Here is a 22,128-nt window from a genome sequence, read left to right as displayed (position 1 = left end):
GAAAGCGACGTCGTACCGGCCCTCCAACCCACAAACATCCACAGAGGAATGTGACACACACCTGAGAAAACAACACAGCTTTGTCGATGTGAGAGGGCGGGGGGGGGGGGGGGGGGGGGGTGTTAGATATCGACAACATGAACGATGCCAGGATCAGGACCGTCGACTCCTCGGTAAAACCCCCGAGAGGACGCTACGTCTTGACTAAGAGACTGCAGCGTCTACGTTTGTCCCCGTCCTCGGCTCGTCGATACACCAGCATTTATCCACAGCTGCAGCCCCTCGGGGGAGTGGCTGAGGGGCTTTACTCACCCGGTAGCCAAACTTACGTAATAAAATCAACAAGAGACTTTTTACAATTGGGCAAAAAAAACATTCTAAATGTTTTACTTTAACTTTGTTATCTATAGTGGTTATTTGCATAAAACACACAATTCAAAGGAATAGGAAATAAATAATTGTATTTTTCTTTATTATTTGCTTTGATTCATTTTCTGGGAGGCATTAGTAGTTTTAATTATGGATCATAAGATGCTTAGAGCTAGTGTTAGGAAGTCAAACATCCCTCTCTAATATGTATTATTATATATTTATTATATTGCTGTGAAAACATCTTTCAAAAAACTGGATTTATTTAAATTTCTCGCCCCCACTACATTTTACAAGATTACATTTACAGTTAATAACCTTCGCACAATACCCATTTGTTTGTGTCTGGAGCTTGAACGCCCCATAATATAACCGAATGGAACCTCCACACATTAGCCGTTAGCTTCTTTATTAGCAGAATAACGGAGAGACTCTAAGCTGTCGGCAGAAGAGCGGTTCACTGTGATTGCTCTGAGCAGCATGATGGAAATGAATTACAATTTAATATTTCTATGTGTGATGAAAATGTTGCGATGATGTTAGCTCCGTTATTTAGCCAATCGGGACTGTGGTGCCAACCGGCTGCTGACAACGGGCAAGAGGAGGGCTACGTTAAATAAAGTTGCTGATTTCAAAGGATTTGTTGCTCACAATGTAGCATTATCAGGCATTAATGGGGATCACCCGATCGCATATTTTTACTGATCATTGGCCCCTAATAAAGATCACATTTATCTTTCATTTGCCCGATAGGACGACTGCATGAGGCATTCCACTTGCCCGAAACACAGAGTGTACTTTCAACCGTTACTGTCGAGCCCTGCCTCTGGAATGACTTAGATGAAGAAGAGGAACACCTGGAAAGTAGATTCTGACAAATTCTGAACAAGCGTGCGCACAATCACACTCACAGAGAAATGAAACGCACAGATGCTCAGAGCCTTAGATCCACAAAAAAGGGGGACAGTGAGTCATCAGAGAGCTAGCAGAGAAGCATTCTGGGAGAAAAAGGAAAAAGCAGGGGATGGTTTACAGCTGAGCTACAGCTCAGAGGTCGGGGGCTGCTGCTGTTCCAGAGGAGATGGATGTGCCTCATATGTCTCGCAGCGAGGCCCGAGGAACAGAGTTTTAAGGGCCCCATTAAACGGGACATCCGGATCTTTAGGTCACGCCGACTCGCCACAACGTTCGCTAAGTAGAGTAGTAATTTTATCCTCAATGCAAGGTAACGACACTGATAAATATATAGACCTTTAGCGTCTTCTCGTTCCAGTTTTATGTGACAGTAAACTGAATCTATTGAGGTTTTGTGCTGTCAAGCAATTTCAAGACGTCACTTTAGAAATGTTTCAAATATACATTTTATGGATTTTATGGGTTGGTAAGAACACACACACACACACACACACACACACATGCGCAGGAACACACACACACACACACACACACACACACACACACACACACATGCTTGGTCCCCATATATAGAATGGTACATTGCAACACAGGAGGGAAAATAACAAACCAGAGTAGCCGGCACACACTCACATGAAAACTAAATGTCGGCGGCTGTGAAACTGACTTTCTGCAGCGTGTTTTGTACCTGTCTCCTCCGGGGAGTTGCTCTCCTGGGACAGAGTGGTCCAGCTCAACTCTTCGTCGCTGGGGTTCAGATTCTGGATGCGGTTCAGAGCGCAGTCCGTCTTTGCCCCCGTCCGTCTGTCCTTCTTTGTCTCTGGTGAGGAGGAGGAGGAGCAGGAGGAGGAGCAGGAGGCCACGGAGAGCAGGGGCGCATCCTCCTGGCTGGCGTGCTTGGGTGGCGAGGGCGGAGGGGGCACCGGCGAGTCCTTGCCGCCCGATCTGAGGAGCTTGAGGTTGGAGCGGAGGTCGGAGATGAGCTCCAGGCCCGGAGAGACGTCGCACTTCTGCGCGGGAGACTCGCTCCGCACTGACAGCAGAGGTTTCTTCTCCCGGTCTTCCTCCTCCTCCTCCGCCGCCGCATCCTCTCCGTCCTCCTCAATCTTCATCTTTGACATCACCTCCTTCTCGGACAGGATGCTGATGTCGTCGCTCTCCTCTGCGTCGATGTTCAAGTCAAAGTCTGTTGTCGTGTTGCCGTTCAGTTTGAGCTCCACGGCCGCGTTAACGTCACAGTCCATGTCTGATTCACTTTTCTGCTCGGGCTCTGCGTCAGTGTTTGAGAGCAGCTCGACTTCCTCGTCCTCCTCCCGGTCGTTATTGGTGAGAGTGTGACCCTCATCCTCCTCGGCCGCGTTGACATTGAGCTCATCCGCGGTAGCCTCGGGCTCCAGGTCCGTCGTGTTCTTGTTGTGATCCTGACCGGCTTTGCGCAGCTGGTTCGCTCCGTTCTTGGCCAGTTTGGGATTGCTCGGGGTCGGGGACCGCGATGGGGAAGACGGCGAGGATGAAGACGCCGCTGCCGCCGCCTCCCCGAGGCCCATCGCGGCCTGGATGCTAGTGAGCGCGTACTTTTTGCGACACTTGGGAGGCGTGGCGGAGCCCTGCCGGACCACGTCGCCGCTCAGCAGCTGGTTGTGCGAGGAGCGAAGGCTGAGCGAGGTGGGAGGCGTGGCGGCCGGGCAGTTGCGGTTGGTCACGTCCACCGACATCATCGCGGCACGAGACGGGGTCACCTGAAAGAGGGGGAGAGCGGGAACATGAGCACAACACAGTCAGCTTTCAGTCTCATTGCTTACTGAGGATATGTTCCAATATTGAAAAATGTTGAACAATTGTTATTGTTTATTGTCATGCACCAATCACCAAGCCCAAATCTTTGTATGCGTAACATATTTAGCAATAAACCGTTTCTGATGCAAATATTCACTATTGGCTCTCTACATGAGAAAGAGTTAAAGAACAGATGTTTAAGTTTACAGTATTTAAAGGGGCAAAAAGGAAAGAAATATAATGCTGGCCTGCAAAATATACAGTGTTTACTATACATCTTTGAACCCAGTTGAAAAAAGAAAAAAGCTACAGTCGTGGATAAACAATGATGCCGAACCTCGGGGCTGTTTTTCTTCTGGTTTGGTTCGCACAATCACAGAAATGTGAATTCTCATCCTAGAGCTGTAATTAGACACTCAAGCCTGCTGAACGCATGAAAACATCCTTTCAAGAAAAGTTGGGTTTTCTTGACTACAAAACCCATGAAAAGATCAAAACTATAACACGTGTTGCCTGTTAAGCCAAAGCCTGACGCAGTGTATACTTTCCCTCCTGGTTCTCTAAATACTAGTGCACCAAATCCACAGCTGGAAATAGTACCCAACAAACACACTATTTATCCTGTTTGAGTAGTGTTTGCTAAAAACTACAGTACCCAGCTGTTCCAGGAGAACCACGGACAAAGGGGGTCAAAGTAGGGATAGGGGAGTATATCGAGAGAACGCAGGGTTGGTTTTTGGCCTTCTGCATGGGATGTGTTGACGATAACTAAAGTGCAGACTACTGCCAGGCTTACATTCTACATTCCTGAGAAATGTCACCGTAGAGCAGCGATGGAGAACCACTCAGCATGAAGAGCTCTGAGTATGGAGGGATATTTCTATTCCGACTGACCGCTGAGAACAGCAGGCGTGAAAAGCATGTGTGTGAAAGCATGCGTGTGAAAACGTGTGTGAAAGCGTGCGTGTGAAAGCACGTGTGTGAAAGTGTGTGTGAAAGCGTGTGTGTGAAAGCGTGCGTGTGAAAGTGTGTGTGAAAGCGTGTGTGTGAAAGCGTGCGTGTGAAAGTGTGTGTGTGAAAGCGTGCGTGTGAAAGCACGCGTGTGTGTCAATGTGTGTGTGTGTGTGTGTGAAAGTGTGTGTGAAAGCGTGTGTGTGAATGCGTGTGTGTGAAAGTGTGTGTGAAAGCGTGTGTGTGAAAGTGTGTGTGTGAAAGCGTGTGTGTGAAAGCGTGTGTGTGAAAGTGTGTGTGTGAAAGCGTGTGTGTGAAAGCGTGTGTGTGAAAGCGCATTTCTCGTACCTGACAGGAGGTCAGCCGTGGACCGGCGCTGGTCACGGTTCAGGGTTCAGTGGTGCTCAGCTGCAGATCTGAACACCACAGAAGAAAAATAAAGAAAATAACGATCAGAAGAAGAATGCAGAGAATTCTTGGTACTCCTTGGGTTGCCCTCGGAGACCACATCCACCCGTGTAGAAACCCGACTACAGCTGGTTTCTATGGAAACGACATAACACAGTGAAGGGACTCCAAACGCTGTGACAATCAGAAAAAAGAGGCATTCAAGGACCTCAGACAGAGAGGTAAACAATTGGTGGGGGCTGTTTGTTCGGTGAAGAATTGCTCATCTGACTGTACACACGTGATCAGCCACTGAACGTACAGAGGACACTGTTGTCCCTGTCAATCCAAATCAAGAGTATTTCTTTCAATACTTTTTTCAGGGTCTTCCCTGTTTAGCAGTGATGCTAAGGTAGCGGCACACAGAAAGGTGCTGCCAACCTGGATATGATACTATGCGTTTAGTTTGGAGTTTGGAGTTCATCCAAACAACAACAAGGACCCAATTTAGCTAAATGGCTCCACCTTAGATTTTACATTAAAATAAAACATACCGAGTTGAAATAAGCCCTTTACGCAGCTGCGGACTTACCGGAGACCTAAGGATTGTGGGAAACTCCAGGATGTCGCGCGTCCATACTGATAGCCAGTGGTTGTCTTTTTCTCATCCAATCACGGGGGCTTCGGCGAGGCAGCGTTGTCCTGAGGGAGAAGACCAACATGAAACAGGATTAATGAGAGAGGGGGGGGGAGAAAGACGACTGCAGGACACCAGCGAGACAAATAATAAAGACGCATTCATTATTTACAACCTCGATCAAACGCGAATACACAAGGTGTGTGTGTGTGTGTGTGTGTGTGTGTGTGTGTGTGTGTGTGTGTGTGTGTGTGTGTGTGTGTGTGTGTGTGAACATGGGGCTCATTTTGTATAGAGCTCATATTTCTTTCTTTGGTGCAACCCTTCACTGACTGGAACTATCGTAAAGTTAATGCCACAGGAGACTTGTAAACACACACACACACACACACACACACACACACATACTACTGCATAATGCAGTCAAGACTGGCTGGAGAAAAAAAACACCTGGAATAATTTGGAGGAATGAAATGTCATCTCAATCACATGGATCCGTCAGCTAAAGTATGAGCTGACACCGACCATTGCAAGGATATTACTCCAAATGACGAGTAATTAATCAACCTTGTTTAAAGAGCCAATCAATTACGGCCACAAATCCCCTGCAGCCGTGAACGCAACAGTGTGCCGATGACTGCGGGAACATTCAGACATTTAAGTGCACGAAGATCGAGCTTTCATCAGGGTTTTGGTGATCAGGCAAATCCTCAGTTGGCAAAACGGCAGTGAATGTTAATGGCCCAGACACTGAAACTGATCAGCTAGCTGTTTTAAATGCAGCAAAGTGGAGATTTACCCGACACTAATTGCTCTCATTTGTCTACGATGTGACAGAATTCAGTGTTATGATTCATATGAAAAAAGAAAGGAATTAAAAGTTCTAGTCAGTGGACAGAATGGCAAAGGAAAGCATTTGAATCCCTCATCTGTCAAGCTACCTGCAGTGCTTTGCGTGAGCTTCCCTGGAGGAGAGTTTAGTGATTAATAGTTTGTCCCCTTCAATAAATAAGGCAGCAATAATGTTGCTATGTGCCGTAATTAGCCGAGCTATATATGTATATATTTATGGCATTTCGCATGCTTGATCACAAAGTGGAATGCAGTTAGTGGATCCATCGCATCTTGTCATAAGTACACTAAGCAAATACAGTTTAAGCTCCTGTTTTCAAGCCTGTGGATGAATGGCAACATCAGGCCACGTGTCATGTCATCAAGGTGTGGACATTTAGAGAGAATCAAAATGATAATTGTTTTTATTGCCAACTCCCAAAAATGTCCACTTAAAGATAAATAAATAACAATGAATCTCCAGGCCTACATGACCTTTATTTTTTCCAGTTTATGTAACTACTCAAAGTTATGAATAGTGCATACTTCTATGAGTACTGAACCATTTGACTGTGTGTTGGTAAGCAGTGTACAAAATGACCGGTGGTCCCTCCTACCTAGTGCTCCAATGTTATGCTGAGGCAGCATAACAGGTTGGGAAATAGTCACAAAATACAATCTGTTGATTTTGTGTACATGGACGACAATTGGTCAAAGCTAGTGACATAGCATAGAATTATAATTAATAGAATAGACCAGTGCTCCACACCGCGTTGTGGTTTTGTTGCCTACACCTAATGTCCGTGACCGTTTTCGTAAACCTAACTATGTGGTTTTGATGCTAATACATGATGTTCGTTTTGTTGCCTCAGCCTAACGTTTGTTTTGTTGCCTCAGCCTAACGTTCGTTTTGTTGCCTCAGCCTAACGTTTGTTTTGTTGCCTCAGCCTAACGTTTGTTTTGTTGCCTCAGCCTAACATTTGTTTTGTTGCCTAAGCCGAACATTTGTTTTGTTGGCTCAGCCTAACGTTTGTTTTGTTGCCTAAGCCGAACGTTTGTTTTGTTGGCTCAGCCTAACGTTTGTTTTGTTGGCTCAGCCTAACGTTTGTTTTGTTGCCTAAGCCTAACGTTCGTTTTGTTGCCTAAGCCTAACGTTCATTTTGTTGCCTAAGCCTAACGTTCGTTTTGTTGCCTCAGCCTAACGTTCGTTTTGTTGCCTAAGCCTAACGTTCGTTTTGTTGCCTCAGCCTAACGTTCGTTTTGTTGCCTCAGCCTAACGTTCGTTTTGTTGCCTCAGCCTCGCGTTCGTTTTGTTGCCTCAGCCTAGCGTTCGTTTTGTTGCCTCAGCCTAGCGTTCGTTTTGTTGCCTCAGCCTAGCGTTCGTTTTGTTGCCTCAGCTTAACGTTTGTTTTGTTGCCTAAGCCTAACATTCGTTTTGTTGTCTGAACCAAACGTTTGTTTTGTTGGCTCAGCCTAACATTCGTTTTGTTGCCTAAGCCTAACGTTTGTAACCGTTTCACCCATTCACACTCACTCAGGTTCAGCGTCTTGCCCAAGGACACAAGGACATGCGGAGTGGAGGAGTCTGGGATCGAACACCCGATCCAGATAGGAAACACCACAAGGCTATTTCGCTGTATATTTGTTAATAAATGTTTTACAGTATGAATAATGAATACTGCTGGACATAGTAAGATTTTAAAAGATTATGAAAGATTGAAGATTTTCCAGAGACCCCACAGAACTTTGCTGCTGAGGCTTTCTGAGAGTCTCTTACATTTTGCACACAGCTGGTTCGTTCATCCCACATACCGAAGAACACTTGATCTGCCAAAACAACGGTCTTATACTGAGCCAATACTGTTTACGGATATAATAGACACATCTGGTTTGTCTGGCAACACTAGCTGTTACACAGACTTGTGGTAAAAAGGTAAACCATCTGAAGAGCAGCTGTATAATTTTTACCTGAAACCAGATGTGTGTACTATAATTTTCTCTAATGGTTTAAGCGTCAACTACAAGAGAGATGTCATGTCATGTCAGAAAAAATTAAAGTGCTGAAGTATAAAAACTGCCAATGACGGAGGCAATGAAAGAAGGACGATGTATAAAGCGATTCTGAAAAATAGCAATGAAAACGTTGCATTCTGGGATTAAAAATGACAGGGCGTGCAGCTCGGTTCCCTGAATCCTGCTGCGACAAGTCTGAATACCTGGGAACAGCGAGAAAGTATTTGTATGAAGGGGTGTCTGTCTACACTAACAACTTATGAATCATTTCCCATAACATGTTGCTGCTGACTTGGCTATACCGGTTGGATGTGGTATGTGTAATCGCGGTCTACCACCCTCCCCTTAGTACAAGAGTCATTGCAGGTGGTAGTGTGTTTAAGGGTGTTCACAGTCATATTAAGTGAACAGTTTATGGAATTATAGTGCTATTTTATAACCAGTCCCCCATTCATTCTGTACATACAGATCAAGTATCAAGATAATAGAAGGTTTTTAGTCAGCCACCTGACCTCAGTATATCTAAGCATGTGCTTCCCTTGCTGATGTCCCAACTGAAGGCACAAAGACCCCCAAAACATGCAATATATTGTTTGTAATCACGTGACTATTATGATGTAATTCAGATGGAGGGCAGGAAGTGAAGAACCTATAGACTGAGCGAATTGGAAATGGAGGAAAGTGAACACATAAGGGTTGGTTGAACCTGCACGCAGCAGAAATACATATTGGATGTGATCCCTACAAAATGAAGAAGAGCGATATTTCCAACAACTTGACCGATTTGCCCGGTGTGGAGGCGACAGTACAAATGACCTCGGTCCTCCAGACCTTCTAATACACAGCTTACAACTATTTTGTGTGTGGTTGGGCCCACGACCTCGGAACCTTTGGCACCTACATTACCCACGATGCAACTCAACTGCCGAGATTTGGGTGTGTTATGCGAGTGAACAGCCAATGTGGCTTTCAAGACACTGGCCTCAGGCAGACATGAGGTCCAGATTTTGATCACTTTAAAACTTGCAGTCTTTATAGCTACAGTTGGTGACTAATATTAACAATAACTTTGTTATATTTGCTCAGACTGTTACTATATCCTGCCAGTTGTAGATGAGACAGATAATCTGTGAATAAAGACCTAAAACACTTGACCTCTTTCTTTACAGCGATTGTAGAAAGGCAATAAAGTAGTCCATGAACATGAGCTATGAATTTACAGATACTTACAATCCCTCCTCGGCATAGTGGAGGCCGGTTACACTAGTTTATTTTTTATTATTCTTCACGGTTCATGTTGTTTGTACGCCCTCTGTCGTGTTGGAGAGTAATGCAACAAACAGGGCATTGAGCATTAACGCATCCTCGGAGCTCACGCGCCGTCTGCAGAAGTATAAACAAAGACAAACGCTGCTATCGGTACTCACAAGATTACCGTCGTCGGGCGGTGGTTGGTTTTTTGGCTCGACTGTTTTCAACATAACAGCCGGGTCACAAACATTCCAACTCTACATCTCAACTCAATATTTTTCTGAAAACATGTCAGACGAGAAAAAGGCAGCAGTGACTGAATCTTGATTCGTATATATTCATAAAGACTTGTATTCAGGTATACAGTCGTACTCCCCGAGATCTGTAAACATACTTTGATGTGCAAAATGGGTGGAGGTGCCCTTTAAAAGTTACCACTTTAACCTCATCCCGACTGTTTCACTGCGAGCCCAGTGTGCTGGAGTAGAGCCTTGATGACACAAATGTGTGGCGCTGTCCAAACACTAACTACAGACCGCTCTGGAGTTGCATAAGAACTTGTTTTTTTTCCTACAGACACGGATGTGAAACGTAAAGCTTTTGACACTCGGGTGGAGCTCCAGCTCGACGGCAAGTAGGCACTAAAGCTGTGACTTCCAGTACCGACGGCATCTGGACATGGCCTCTAACTGGACGGGACGACAGTGATCGTGGTGCCTGTTCTGGGCTTGCTGCAGTCCTGTGCGGCGGACGGGGGGGTGGTACGGGGGGGGGGGGTCTATGCATGATTACAGGGCCACAGGGCAGCGCTGACAATACAGAGACAAACACTCATTCACACACACACGAGTAGTAAATATGAGGGTGACCCTTCCACATGGACTCACCTGTAAACAGTAGAAACTGACAGAGGAAGGAGGGTAATCAGATCTAGGATGTGTCACAGCATGACGGTTTGACCTTTGACTCCTGACCCTCTGGCCAACCCACCGAGTGTGTGCTGTTGCATGTGCGTGTTGTTACTGTGGTCTATAATGTTAGGTGTGTTGGTGGGGGGGAGGGGTCTGGCTCCACCAAAGAATGGAGGGAGCAGCTGCGAACACTCCACCACTCTCTCTCTCTTTCTTTTCCACCACCAGACTCTGGACGAGCGAGGAAGAGGCGGATTGCTTTCTTGAACATTCATGAGCCAAGTGGACTCCTGCTAATCCCACTTGATTTTTATCTCTTTCCTTTATCCCATTCTCTTTGCCCGTTTCCTCTCCTCTACCTCTCCTACGTTCATCTTCTACCTCTCATCCCCCCCCCCCCCCCACACACACACACCTCCTCTTTCCTTTGTCTAGAAGAGAATTGCTGTCTTTTCTCATTAAAAGTAAAGAAGGTCTGTAAACTCTCATAAAACCACCCGTTTCGCTCTACAAACCCCTGATTTACAGCCCCCCCCCCCCCCCTCTGCCTGGAAGGAACCCCATCTGTTGCTAAATAAAAAAGACTGACTGAAAAAGCAAAACTGTCACAGTTAAACTTAAGAGGCCGGGGCCCGTCAGAAAGAGAAAACAAAAACGGATTCGCATCAACGAGGGACGGCGTGCAGAATAGAAAATGCAACTGGGTGTTGTTGTTTTTTCTAACTTTTTTGGATGAGGATGTGAACGTGTAAACCAGCTCGTAAAATAGCAGGCAACCGTCCCATATCTCCCCTGGCTTTATTGTCATTGGCTGCAGACAGAGTGGGTCGGACCCTCATGTAGCTGCCAACGGCCTCCACAAACCAGGCTGAGAGGTTAGCAACACTGCTAACCAGACACATGTAGCTGGAGAGCTCTTCACATTCCAACCACTAGTGTGGCCATATGCTATTATTATTATCACTTTTTGGGGCTAAAAAAAATATAAAAATAAATAAAACAAAGGCAGATCGCCACATTATGTCTACACAGACTACCGGTATTTAACTCCCTGTATCAATCACAGTTGATTTGAAGCCCGTTTCACTGTATATAAATCTCTAAACAGCTTTAGGACCGGCCTCCACTGCAGACTCCATGTTGTTTTATGTGCCTATTTGTTCACTCGGATCCCAAACTGCAGGTTTGTTTTATGACCAGAAGCACAGCCATGAGAAAAGTGGCGATGCAGCATTTTCAAATGACATAGAGTATGTTTATATATTAGGGTTATTCTTAGTCACCTCATATGAAGAGCTACATATTTTGCAGCTGCTAGCAAATCAAAATTAATTCATAAAAAAAAACATCAATCAGCCCGACACAAAGCTAACAGATGGCTGGTGACTGGTCTATTCTGGATATATATTATATATATATATATTTCTCCAAGCTCAGTGTGTGTGTGTTTGTGAGTGTGTGTGACCACAAAAACAAGGAAGCAGGGAGGAAAACAATAACCATCTACAGGATCTGGTTTCCAGAATAACAGCGGAAGGGGAGGCCCAGAGAGTGTGTGTGTGTGTGTGTGTGAGAGAGAGAACATCCATATATTGTTGATAGTGGGAAATTACTGAGACACAGTGACAAAACTCTGAGACTGCAGCTTAAACAAACAGTCTTGTATTCAGACAAACACACACACACACACACACACACACACACGGAGCTCTGTGGCCGTACGTCGTCCTCGCAGCAGCAGTGTACGGACAGAAATAGCTCTACTGTGATTCCTCTTTATTCACGCTGCAGTTTGACGTCCACCCAGTGGATGTACTGTACACATACTGCTGAAAGGTATCATTTCTCCTCTGGCACGGTTTCCACGGGCGGGAGAGCGAGAGACAGAATGACCACAAAAGAAAAGGAGAGCAGTGAGGAATTTCCAGGGTGTGCCAAAAGAATCTCAGGCATGTCTCTCTTTTCAGGGGGGGGGGGGGGGGGGGTCAAGGCAAAAACCTCTAATTGGTCAACAAAGGTTACAGACAAAACACACGCACACACAGAGCTCTTGGAATAGGAGGTTGCATGTGTGGACAGGTTCCATCCACTGACCCTGAGCAGACTGAAGGGCCACGGCAGTGAAACACAAACAAGGTGAGAGTGAGCCGCCTTTACATAGTTACTGCCTATATTTAAATGAAGACCACTGGGGGCAACAGAGCATTCTGTAACAGCCTCTCACACACACACACACACACACACACACACACACACACACACACACACACACACACACACACACACACACACACACACACACACACACACACACACACACACACACACACACACACACACACACACACACACACACACAGACTTTGGAATCCTATGACGTGTGGAAAAAAGAAAAGAAACGTTTCAGAAACAGAAGCCCAGGGATGAATTTCCTGGATTTGGGAAGCTTGGTAGCAAGTTAATCCTACCCCCTACCCCACACTTATTCCCCCCCACCCCGGTTCCCAGCCCCTCTCTTCCTGTGGGTGGGTGAGGGGAGGTCGAGGGAGGGGAAGAAAAGAGCATGCCCCGCCGAAACAGAGCCGAGCGCAGCGAGGGGAGGGAAGTCCCGTTTCAGTCCCTCCGTGGGACACACGTGAGCCGGTCAGGTGGCCAGCGCGACTTCACCGGGATGAGACGACGGCTCCTTCCTGGACGCGATGCTGAGGCCACACAAGCTGTGCCAGGAGTAGAGACAGGGAGCAACAAGTAGAGCCACGTCCAGTGGAGTTTTTACATAGTTCAGAGTTCTGGAGTGTCATGTTGATATTCAAATGATTCGCTGTCTCTGTCTCTCTGTCTCTGATTCAGAGACTCCGGCGACTGGTCGTGGGCCCGCAGCGCTGCTTCACATTTTCCACACAGTCTAATACGTGGCATGATCCGGTTCTCCTCCACCTGATGGTCATGCTGCTCGGTGGAGCAGCGGCGTTCACCCGTCCACGTAAACCCTGTTTCACAGCGTAGTCCAGAGGAGTCCCGCTGCTCTCTCCCCTCAGAAAGATGTTACAAATCGTTGTAACCCCGTCATCGGCCAAGTACTATCTCCACCAAAAAGCAGACAGGGAAAACACAATTTAATTCCGATTTCTCCTCCAAATTAAAGGTTTCAAACCTGTGCTCGAGTATATAATCCAAACTCGCTAGCGGTCTCTAAGAGTCTCCCCTCTTCTTGCCGAGCAGTCAATTCCAAGCTAGTGTTGGCCGACAGGTAGCCAATCAAATTTGAAACATGCAATGTCAGCCCAACCAGTCATCAAATTTGTGTGATCGACATTAAATAAAGCACTCTGCGCATGCGTATTTATACTTTCCCCACATACAATACACGTTGCATTGTGAGAGAGGGGCCACACAGGCCACCGTAGGCCTACTGTGGACGCCACGGATCATCTGAAGCAGCACGACACTGACTACTGAACATGATGACCACATTAAATACTACCACACATTATATGAAATTTAGGAAGATTCATAGATCATAAATTATGGCAGATAGTAAGCGTTGAGAATGAATAACATAACATCATTTGCATGCCCCACCCACCCCTAATGACCAGTCACCATGTCTTCTGCATGTGGTCCCTTTTCTTATAATGTTAATAGTGATGTAATAATAATGTTTATTACTGATGATCTCATCTACAATAATGAGAGTAAGACTCGCGGTTTCCTGCCTTTGAACGTCACAGATGTGGACGTACCAGATATCCACACAGTGGGAGGAATAAATAAAAAAGAGCACGTCCTGGTCATAGATGACGTTGTGAATCCTAGCGTGTCCCGCTGGCAGAGCTGTCAGCCCGAGAGTCCGTCACACCGGACAGTGGAGGAGGTCCTACCGCCGTCTGGTCCAGAAGAAGTTTGGTCGACTCGACTGAAGTTCCTCAGTTCCCATCAGCCTCCTCTTTTTCCACTATAGTGACAAAATGATATTAAACCTCTGAACCTCGAGCACTTTGGGGGCGTTTTTTACTCCCGTCACATTTTCCTCTCTGTGCCCTGAATCTTCATTGCAAAGTAGAACAGCACAGCCATGGCTAGAGGTAGAGAGAACTCAAGTTGAATTTCTTTGATCATTTATTTTACAAAAATTTGCCAACAATGGAATCCATATATCCAAAATGTGGGTAAGTGTCCAAAAGTGTAACCGATGTTGGAAAAACAAAATGCTTTATATGTTGAGATTTCTGACAACCTCTCCTTACAGCCTCTCCTCTCCTCAATGCTCGGTGCTCAACAGCCTGAAGATCCATCCAAGTTTCACTGATGTGATGACACGGGACTGTTGTGACTTAGTTGCACTGACAAGCGCAGAATTTGATCAGACATGTAGAATAAAATGTTGATGAAATATCACAATTTAAACAAAATTCCCCTTGCGGGATGAATAAAGTATCTATCTGTCCATCTATCTAATTTTAAGCTTAGCTTCGGTTGCTTTTTCTGACGGAAGCGTTCGTCACACACGTTCAAGATGAAAACCTGACGATAGTGGTGTTTTTTACAGCTTCTGGCTGTGATAAACGGTGTAGTTTTGGCTACGTGTTTTGGGGTTCAGAGGGTTAAACTGGGGAGCTACTCGACTGAGGATTGGAATCATAGCGGAGCGGCCAATCTTTCTAAATAAGTGACGTGTGGGTACCATGACAAACATGGACATGCAGGGAGTGCATTCACAAAACAACCAAGAGTTTTCCTCTTGATCTGCAGTACCACCAATTGGCTACAGCTGAGTAAATCTGTTTGGACACATTTGTCATTTAATGGTCTCCAGACAAAACGTTTCTCTTACCTCTTAGTAATGCATTGTCAATAGCAGAAGTGGGAATTAAAGTAGCGACTCTTGCGATTTGAAAACTGCTCTTTCAATCTGCAAACATTCCATTCAACACACGCACAAACACACATCCTGTTTAATGCAAACACACACATACCTCTTCACTTGTTATCCATATTTCTTTCATCAGCAGAGAAAGTTTCTGAGGGATTCTTATTGGACTGTAAGCATTACAGCTCTCTTGTCTCCTTCAGTAGTCTGTTGTTTTTTAAACCCCTCTCCCTTTCTCAGTGAAGAAAGCCCCCGTCGGATCTGAGGCGAGGGCAGGAGCGGTGAAGAGACTGTGGGTCCTATATATAGCTGAGATGTGACAGGACATCCGAGAGGACGTCTAGACACAAACGACACAGCTCGAACTCAGATTGTGTGTGTGTGTGTGTGTTACTGTGAGTTGAACGTGGCCTTGTTATCTTGCATTTCATGAGAAATGCCTGTGGCGAGCCGGTCCACGATAACGCCACGAGATTGCACTAATATCGCGGCCCGGTCCGATCTGATTGGCTGGAAGTTTTGACAAAAGGCCTAGAGATTGTGACAGTAAGAAGGAGAGACGCTCCGAGAATGAGAGAGGGGAGGGGGGGGGGAGATGTGAGGAAGGAAAACATATCAGAGAGAGCGAGAGGGTGACTCATCAGAAAAGGAATGTCCCTTCACTGCCAAAGGAACCACAGACACCACTGCAATCATTGCTCCCTCGCCAATACTTTAAACCATCCCCTCCCGCGCTCTCGTCCTCTCACACAGCGGCCGTCTCTTTCTCCCGACCAACCGGTGGAAGCCAACGTCGTCGTTTCCCCCAGATACCAGCAGAGCATTCTCATGGACGAGCATGACGCAGCATTTCCAGCACCGCGTGTTCCATCAAAGTTACACCGGTTAAGTCATCTCAATTCTTGTCTACAAAACTAATCAAACTTTTGTTTTTTAATCATGCAATCACATGAATCACATCCTCACCACAGATGTTGAGTTATCACCACTCCCCCCACAGGATGTGAACCCAAATAAGGCATCTGTCAGGAACCAATGAGATCAATGATTCAACATTCCTGTCGCCCGTCATCCTGAGCGCTCATCACGCAGGAACCACCGTCATACAATCCTGAGCTCCCAAGGTTCATTGTTACGACAGAAGGGAGGGTCTGTCAAAAGCTAGGAGCAAGGCTTGCTGTAGCGTTTTATACCACCAGAGAAGAAGAGCACCGTCACCACAAACAGGAACAAATTGATACAATTCATGAAATAAAACTTGACCCTCCAGGAAATGCAGCAGGGGTACTATTTCACACGGCAAACAGCACTCAGCCTATGTCTTTGTTTTGGCTGTAATCCACTGACTAAACTGATCTCTTATCTGGAAAAGTTCACTCTGTGACTGAACATTGTAGAGCTGCAACTAACAATTATTAATAATCTGCCGATTGTATTCTTGATCGGACAATTTAGCATTTGAAAGGCCAAAAATACACAAACCAATGGGTGACGTCACGACGAGTACGAGTACTCAGGAACAGGCATATGGTTCCTGGTGAATGCAGCAATGGTGGGAGATAAGACCAAGTCTGTCCTTTTTCAGCCTGTTCCATCACTTCAGGGCTTTCACAGTGTGTGATGATGGGTTTGAAAGTCAGGGAAGGAGGCAGAAAACCCTTATGCAGCTGAACTGGGAGTGATGAACTGTACAGTACGTGAGAAAGTGCAGCCAAGTGGAAAAGACAACATCAGCAGCAGAAACATATAAACAAAAGAGAGTGTGTGCGTACAGCTCCCTTAAAGAGCAGAAAATTCCGTCTGCCCTCGCCCGCTTCCACAGCTCATCTGAATAACCTGTGTACAGACTTGACAGCGAGAAGACAGCCGATCAGCGATGGGCTGCCAGGGGCCCGACACTTTACATGCACACACAAGAGTGTGAGCGTGAAGAAAGAGTGCAGCGTCAAACTGAGCCACAACAAGGTGATGCGGCTCAAGCCGGAAAACACGTCAAAAAAAACGTGAGCGAGACTGACAGACGGGACAGAAAGGGGGGGCCCCGTCGCTCAGCTTCACACCCTACAGGATGAACATGGGCCTCTGTGCTCCTTCTCTGTTCAAACACACCTCACGGCTGTCTGCTCCCTGCAACAACAATGCAACACACACACACACACACTGCAGCCTGCCTGACAGTGGGCACAATACGCCTATTGAGGGACATCGATGGGGGGGCTGAAAGTGAAGAGCGAGAGATTGGCAACAACACACATAAACACACACATTTTCTCGACAGCCTGGGACGAATCCACTCTCTGCTCCGTCAATCATCTGTCCAACCTGGTCGGATTCTACGTGCAAATATGCACATGCCCACACACATGCTCACACACACACTAGTTTGGTCAAGGGCGGATCGTGGTATTGTTTCACAGGGGAAGCAGGGTGCTGATAACGGATCTCCACGATCTTTATCTGATCGCTCTCACACACACACACACACACAGTCACACAAGCCTGTACGCATTGCACATGCACGGTTTCACCGTCCTCTCTCATCAGCTGTTGTGCATGACCTCGACCACACACAGAGTTAGTGCTGCAAGGCAAGAAAGTCCCAACACCCCCCACACACACAAACACATACACGCACACACACACACTTATAGCCTTGCCAACGTAATTACATCCAATCTGCAGAACACTTTTGGGGCTAGCCGAGATATCGTTGGGTATTTTTGGGTGACTGACGAGCTACCCGGCTCCACAGGGTGACGGCTTACATTACTGCATTGCTATTTCTGTCCACATGCGTATGCACCGTGTACATGCGTGTCTCTCCTCTGTGATAGAGGCTACCTCGGCAAAAGAGGGGGGTGGGGGGGGGGATCTTGAAACCGAGGTACTTTTTAGAACACCAAAGCTAAATATGCACACACACACACACACACACACACACCAGAACCGCAGCGCTTGGCACCAAAACTCGGCCCACACTTTTTCCGTGCTCAGCAAATAAAGAGGGAAATAATAATAATAATAAAAGAGCAGAAAGGAGGGGAGTGGGGGGAGAGGGGCAGAATATAAACCTTAACTGAACAGGGCAGGAGCCCTGAGCAATTAGCAATGACATCATGTTTCTACATGCGCACACACACACACTGCAGACCGAGGCCAGGCCTGGATGAAGAGCAAGCCTGCGGGTGAGGAGGCTGAACGGAGAGGGAGGGAGGAAGGGAGGGAGAGAAGATGACAGTGCACCATTTCAACTCCGGTGGTGCGTTCAGTGACACATTCACTCATTGTGGTCCACGCTAATACTTTTAGCAAACCAGAATAAACCCTGTAAAGCCACCACAACCGCTGCCCAAAAAAACAGCAGGTGCTAGCTGTTTACAGTATTGTGTAGCACTAGATAGGGTTGCATTCATTCTGCTTTTTTTTTACGCATGCAAAACAAGGTGTCACCTGGAGAGAAACCCCAGTGGTGCACTCGAGAGGAACCAGACGGTTCCCTCGCTCATTCATGTTATTGTCAACAACTTAAGTGTTCCGTCTCCCTACACAGAGACACCCGTAGTGCGTACTACGTTAACGGTTCCACTCGTCCTTGCATCCTTCACTACAACATACCCGGTTATTGTGGAAGTTAAAACCGTAAAGTTATCCACAACATTCTCGAGACATAAACACGACATGGAGTGGCTCCGTGTATTTTTCTTCTTCCTCTTCTTTTTAAACAAACAAGGCGTGTTATCTCGAGGGCCTGGCAGAAACTAGCAAAGCAAGGCTGGAAACGATTAGCTAGCTCGCGGCGTCCAGCCAGTCAGCACCATGCACCAACACAAGCCTCGTGTCGCCCTGTAGCCCCCAGACTATTCCACCTAACGTTAAGTCATGAGAACACCCTCCGTCATGCTGGGTTGTGTCACAATGAACCTCTTTATTACTCAAATGGTTGCTCAGCACGGAGACCCGCACGGGACCAGACACAGGACACGCCGCGGAGCATCTCTGAACGAGAGCCTAGAGAGGACAGGGTGAACCGGCCTGTCAGGCTCAGACGGTTAGTCGACTCTCATTCGTCGACTCACAGAAAACTAATGACAATCAATTTTGATTGTCCAATTTCTTTTTTCACCCTAACTTCTCACATTTTAAGGGGTTTAATGATTTTCACTATTTCATGTATCTGAAATTGCAGTATCTTTCGGTTTTGGTCTGACAATTAATGAACACAACCAATTTTACTTTTTTTATGACAGGTAGCTACTGTATATGAAGGTGTTGATGGTGTTGATGGTTAGACGTGTAATGAAACGATTTATATTTTGTCTGCTTGATTCACTTATGTTTAAGTAACGTCAGTAGTTAGTGTATTACTTGCTACTACTTACTAGTAGATAGGCCCTTCACATAACACAGTTTAATAATCTCGAGCTTTCACAAATGTCACTCTACAGCTCTGTTGTTTCCATACATTAGAATCCCAACATAGCAGTGGACTTGTAGTAGCTAACCTTGTAGTAGCCGTGTTCAACCAACCATCGCATTCCACGACACTGCGTGACAACTCGGTCGCCAAAATCTTCCAAGCTTTAACTAAAAAAGGTACACACGCGCTGGGTCCCGTTAATGCCCCCATCTACCGCCGCAGCCTCCCGGTCCCCCCCCCCCACCACCACCATCCCGACTCGTTCGCAACACAGCAGGGCCCTTCAGACGCCAAAGCCATGCGTCGCGTCGGGAAGAATATGGAAAGTTAAACTCACGTTTCCACTCCAATTCAAGGCGGGGGACGACTGCGACCACAACAGCTCCCCGTGTTCGAGCTGAAATTGTCGGCATACCACACCGCTCACCTCCTCTCCACAGTCCGCTGCGCTCCTGTCTGTGTTATCTCTCCTCCCCTCCGTTTTCTCTCGGCTTGTTCCTTTTCTCCTCCCTCCCAGATGCCGCTGTTCTCCGACAGGGGGAACCGGGGGACGCTGCTCCGGAAGCAAACGCTCCTCTGTTCATTTTTTTCTAACTCCGTTTACTGCCTACTGCTAATGTACTTCATCTTCTAGTGGCGCTAAAAAATAATAATGTAATGTAAGTAATCACAGAGAATGAAGGACATTTGCAAAATATTTAGAAAATTAACAATTATTTAACAGTCTAGATGATGATTAAATCAAAAATAGAGATAGAAAACGTCATTAATCCCAATGCAGACCAGATAGATAGTAACGGGTTACAAAGGAGTTATGAGGCCTATTAATAGCAGATAGGTTACAAATCCATAAACAATACCTTACCTCGGAGCAGTGTGTATAATATATGTTCAAAATCAATGGAGCGTTTTCCTGGTAGATCAAAGTGACCCACTATATAGCTGTATTTAAAATATATTCTTCCAGATACAGTTGTATGCGAGTATAATAATTGTAATCAAGCAAAATGTGACAATAACATTGATATTATATGAACAAATAACTATAAATATGATATCAATATGTGATATACAGATATTTAGGCTAATATATAAACACAAGATAACATAATACAGTCAACTTACAGTAGCAGTAGAACACGCAGCAGCATTGCGATGATAAGACACAATAGAAACATAATGTTGCTGTTGTAGTTTTATTTTGAACAAAATATTGTTAATTAGAAAAGTCAGTAGCAATCAGTGTCGGAACGGGAGATTGAAATGTCTTCCAAAACATCAAAGGATTCACACTCTCAATGTGACAAACCCAAAGTCAGCGCAGACAGACACTATAATTAGTTTGTAACAACAGCGTTATCTAATAATGATAATATTAATGTAAAGATTAAGCTGACGTGTTGCCTTTGTGCATTACTAATACATTTATGGATGATGAAGCAACATTCATATCCGATTTCCCCAATGAAATGAGCACATCTGTTGTTTGGGTGAAATTAGATTTAATATGATTCGCTGTTCAGCAATAAAGGGTGAAATGAATTACCGGTACTGTGTTGTTCAGTTACTCCCTTTCATAAAGGAACTTAAAGTGAAGACAATTTAAACCTGGTATTCAAGTCTCAAAGGGCTGGACTGGATGCATTGTGTGCACTTTATGATAAATATCTTTCCTGCTCTCTCCTTGCTGAAAACAAGAGTTGCATCACATCTCATCAGGCCGAACACTTTAAAGGCGTATGGTATTTTATTACGTGTGCCTATATGAGACCGGGATTTGGTGAGGCCTTTGAGCTTCTTTCAAGTCTGCTCTAGATGATTTTCATATACAGAAATGAACAGGAAGCAATTGGTGCCTGGGAGGTGAGGAGAGGGATTAAAGTAATCACTTTGCTTTGACAACATAATTGGCTACACTCTATGGGCTACATGATTTGTAATTAACCGCCTGAAAGTGCAGAAACCACAAAGTAATGACGCTTTAGAAACGTGTGGAAATCTGAAAGGACAGAGTCCAGTTTGGACGGAGGGTGAAGAGGTCTAGCACGGTGTATGTGCATGGTGGTGCATTACACAAGCAGCCAGCACGTGCATTTAAAAAACACATCACAGATTACTTTTTTTTTAAAGTCGAAACATAAAAGGAAATATGAAATGGAAAGTGGTACAGACATTTGTGATCCTTATGATGAATCCGAATAACCTCTAAAACGAACCACCACATTTCTGTTAGCCGTGCTTGCTAATATATGCATGCTCATGTAATTTTACATTACAGTCTCGTGGGGCCAATAATATTCATGAAAACTGGCGTTAGAGGTAACCCTGTTTCATTTCTGATGCAATTGCCCACTCATACAGTAAAGGGCAGTAGAGTTTAACTAGAAAAAGCATTAACTGATGAAAATGCGTTGGAATGCTCAACAGCATTCCAACAATAAAATGGTGACACCTGGTGGTTAGACGTCAGTACTGCATTGTCTGTTGTGGTCAGGCTGTGTGTGAGGATTACATTCACACTATTGGCCACACAAATGTGTTCCCCTTTGTGTCGAATTGGAGTCCCTATTGTAGAGCACTAACTAAGATAACTATTGGCTGAACAACATTTTAGGCCTACAACTTCAACTTCATACACGAATAAGAGATGCTGTTCCGTCCTCTCTCCTTCATAATCCAAGTTGTAACTACTCCAATCCGCCAGGTGGCGCTGTGCTAATATCCTCACCGGCTTTTGACCAATCATCATCGGTGCCCAGCTGTTTGAACAAGAAGCGGGTGCAGCGGATTCGGATTGCTT

The 22,128-nt window shown here is 45.7% G+C and overlaps 1 protein-coding gene across 2 annotated transcripts in view; it reads right to left on the bottom strand.

Annotated features, from left to right (window-relative positions):
• apbb2b (amyloid beta (A4) precursor protein-binding, family B, member 2b) overlaps positions 1-19,798 on the bottom strand; it is a 40,483-nt gene extending 20,685 nt beyond the window's left edge. For both annotated transcript variants that reach the window (XM_079278763.1, XM_079278764.1), the window contains exons 1-4: positions 19,666-19,798; positions 4,991-5,100; positions 4,360-4,427; positions 1,973-3,023 (exon numbers count right to left, since the gene is read on the bottom strand). In XM_079278763.1, coding sequence (XP_079134889.1) covers positions 1,973-3,002 — 1,030 coding nt within the window. In that variant the 5' untranslated portion in view covers positions 3,003-3,023; positions 4,360-4,427; positions 4,991-5,100; positions 19,666-19,798. The remainder of the gene's footprint in view (positions 1-1,972; positions 3,024-4,359; positions 4,428-4,990; positions 5,101-19,665) is intronic.
• Between the last annotated feature and the right edge of the window lie 2,330 nt (positions 19,799-22,128).

The sequence above is a fragment of the Melanostigma gelatinosum genome (genome assembly GCF_949748355.1).
Source record: "Melanostigma gelatinosum genome assembly, chromosome: 11".
Lineage (NCBI taxonomy): Eukaryota > Metazoa > Chordata > Actinopteri > Perciformes > Zoarcidae > Melanostigma > Melanostigma gelatinosum.
This window is presented reverse-complemented; position numbering and strand designations above follow the sequence as displayed.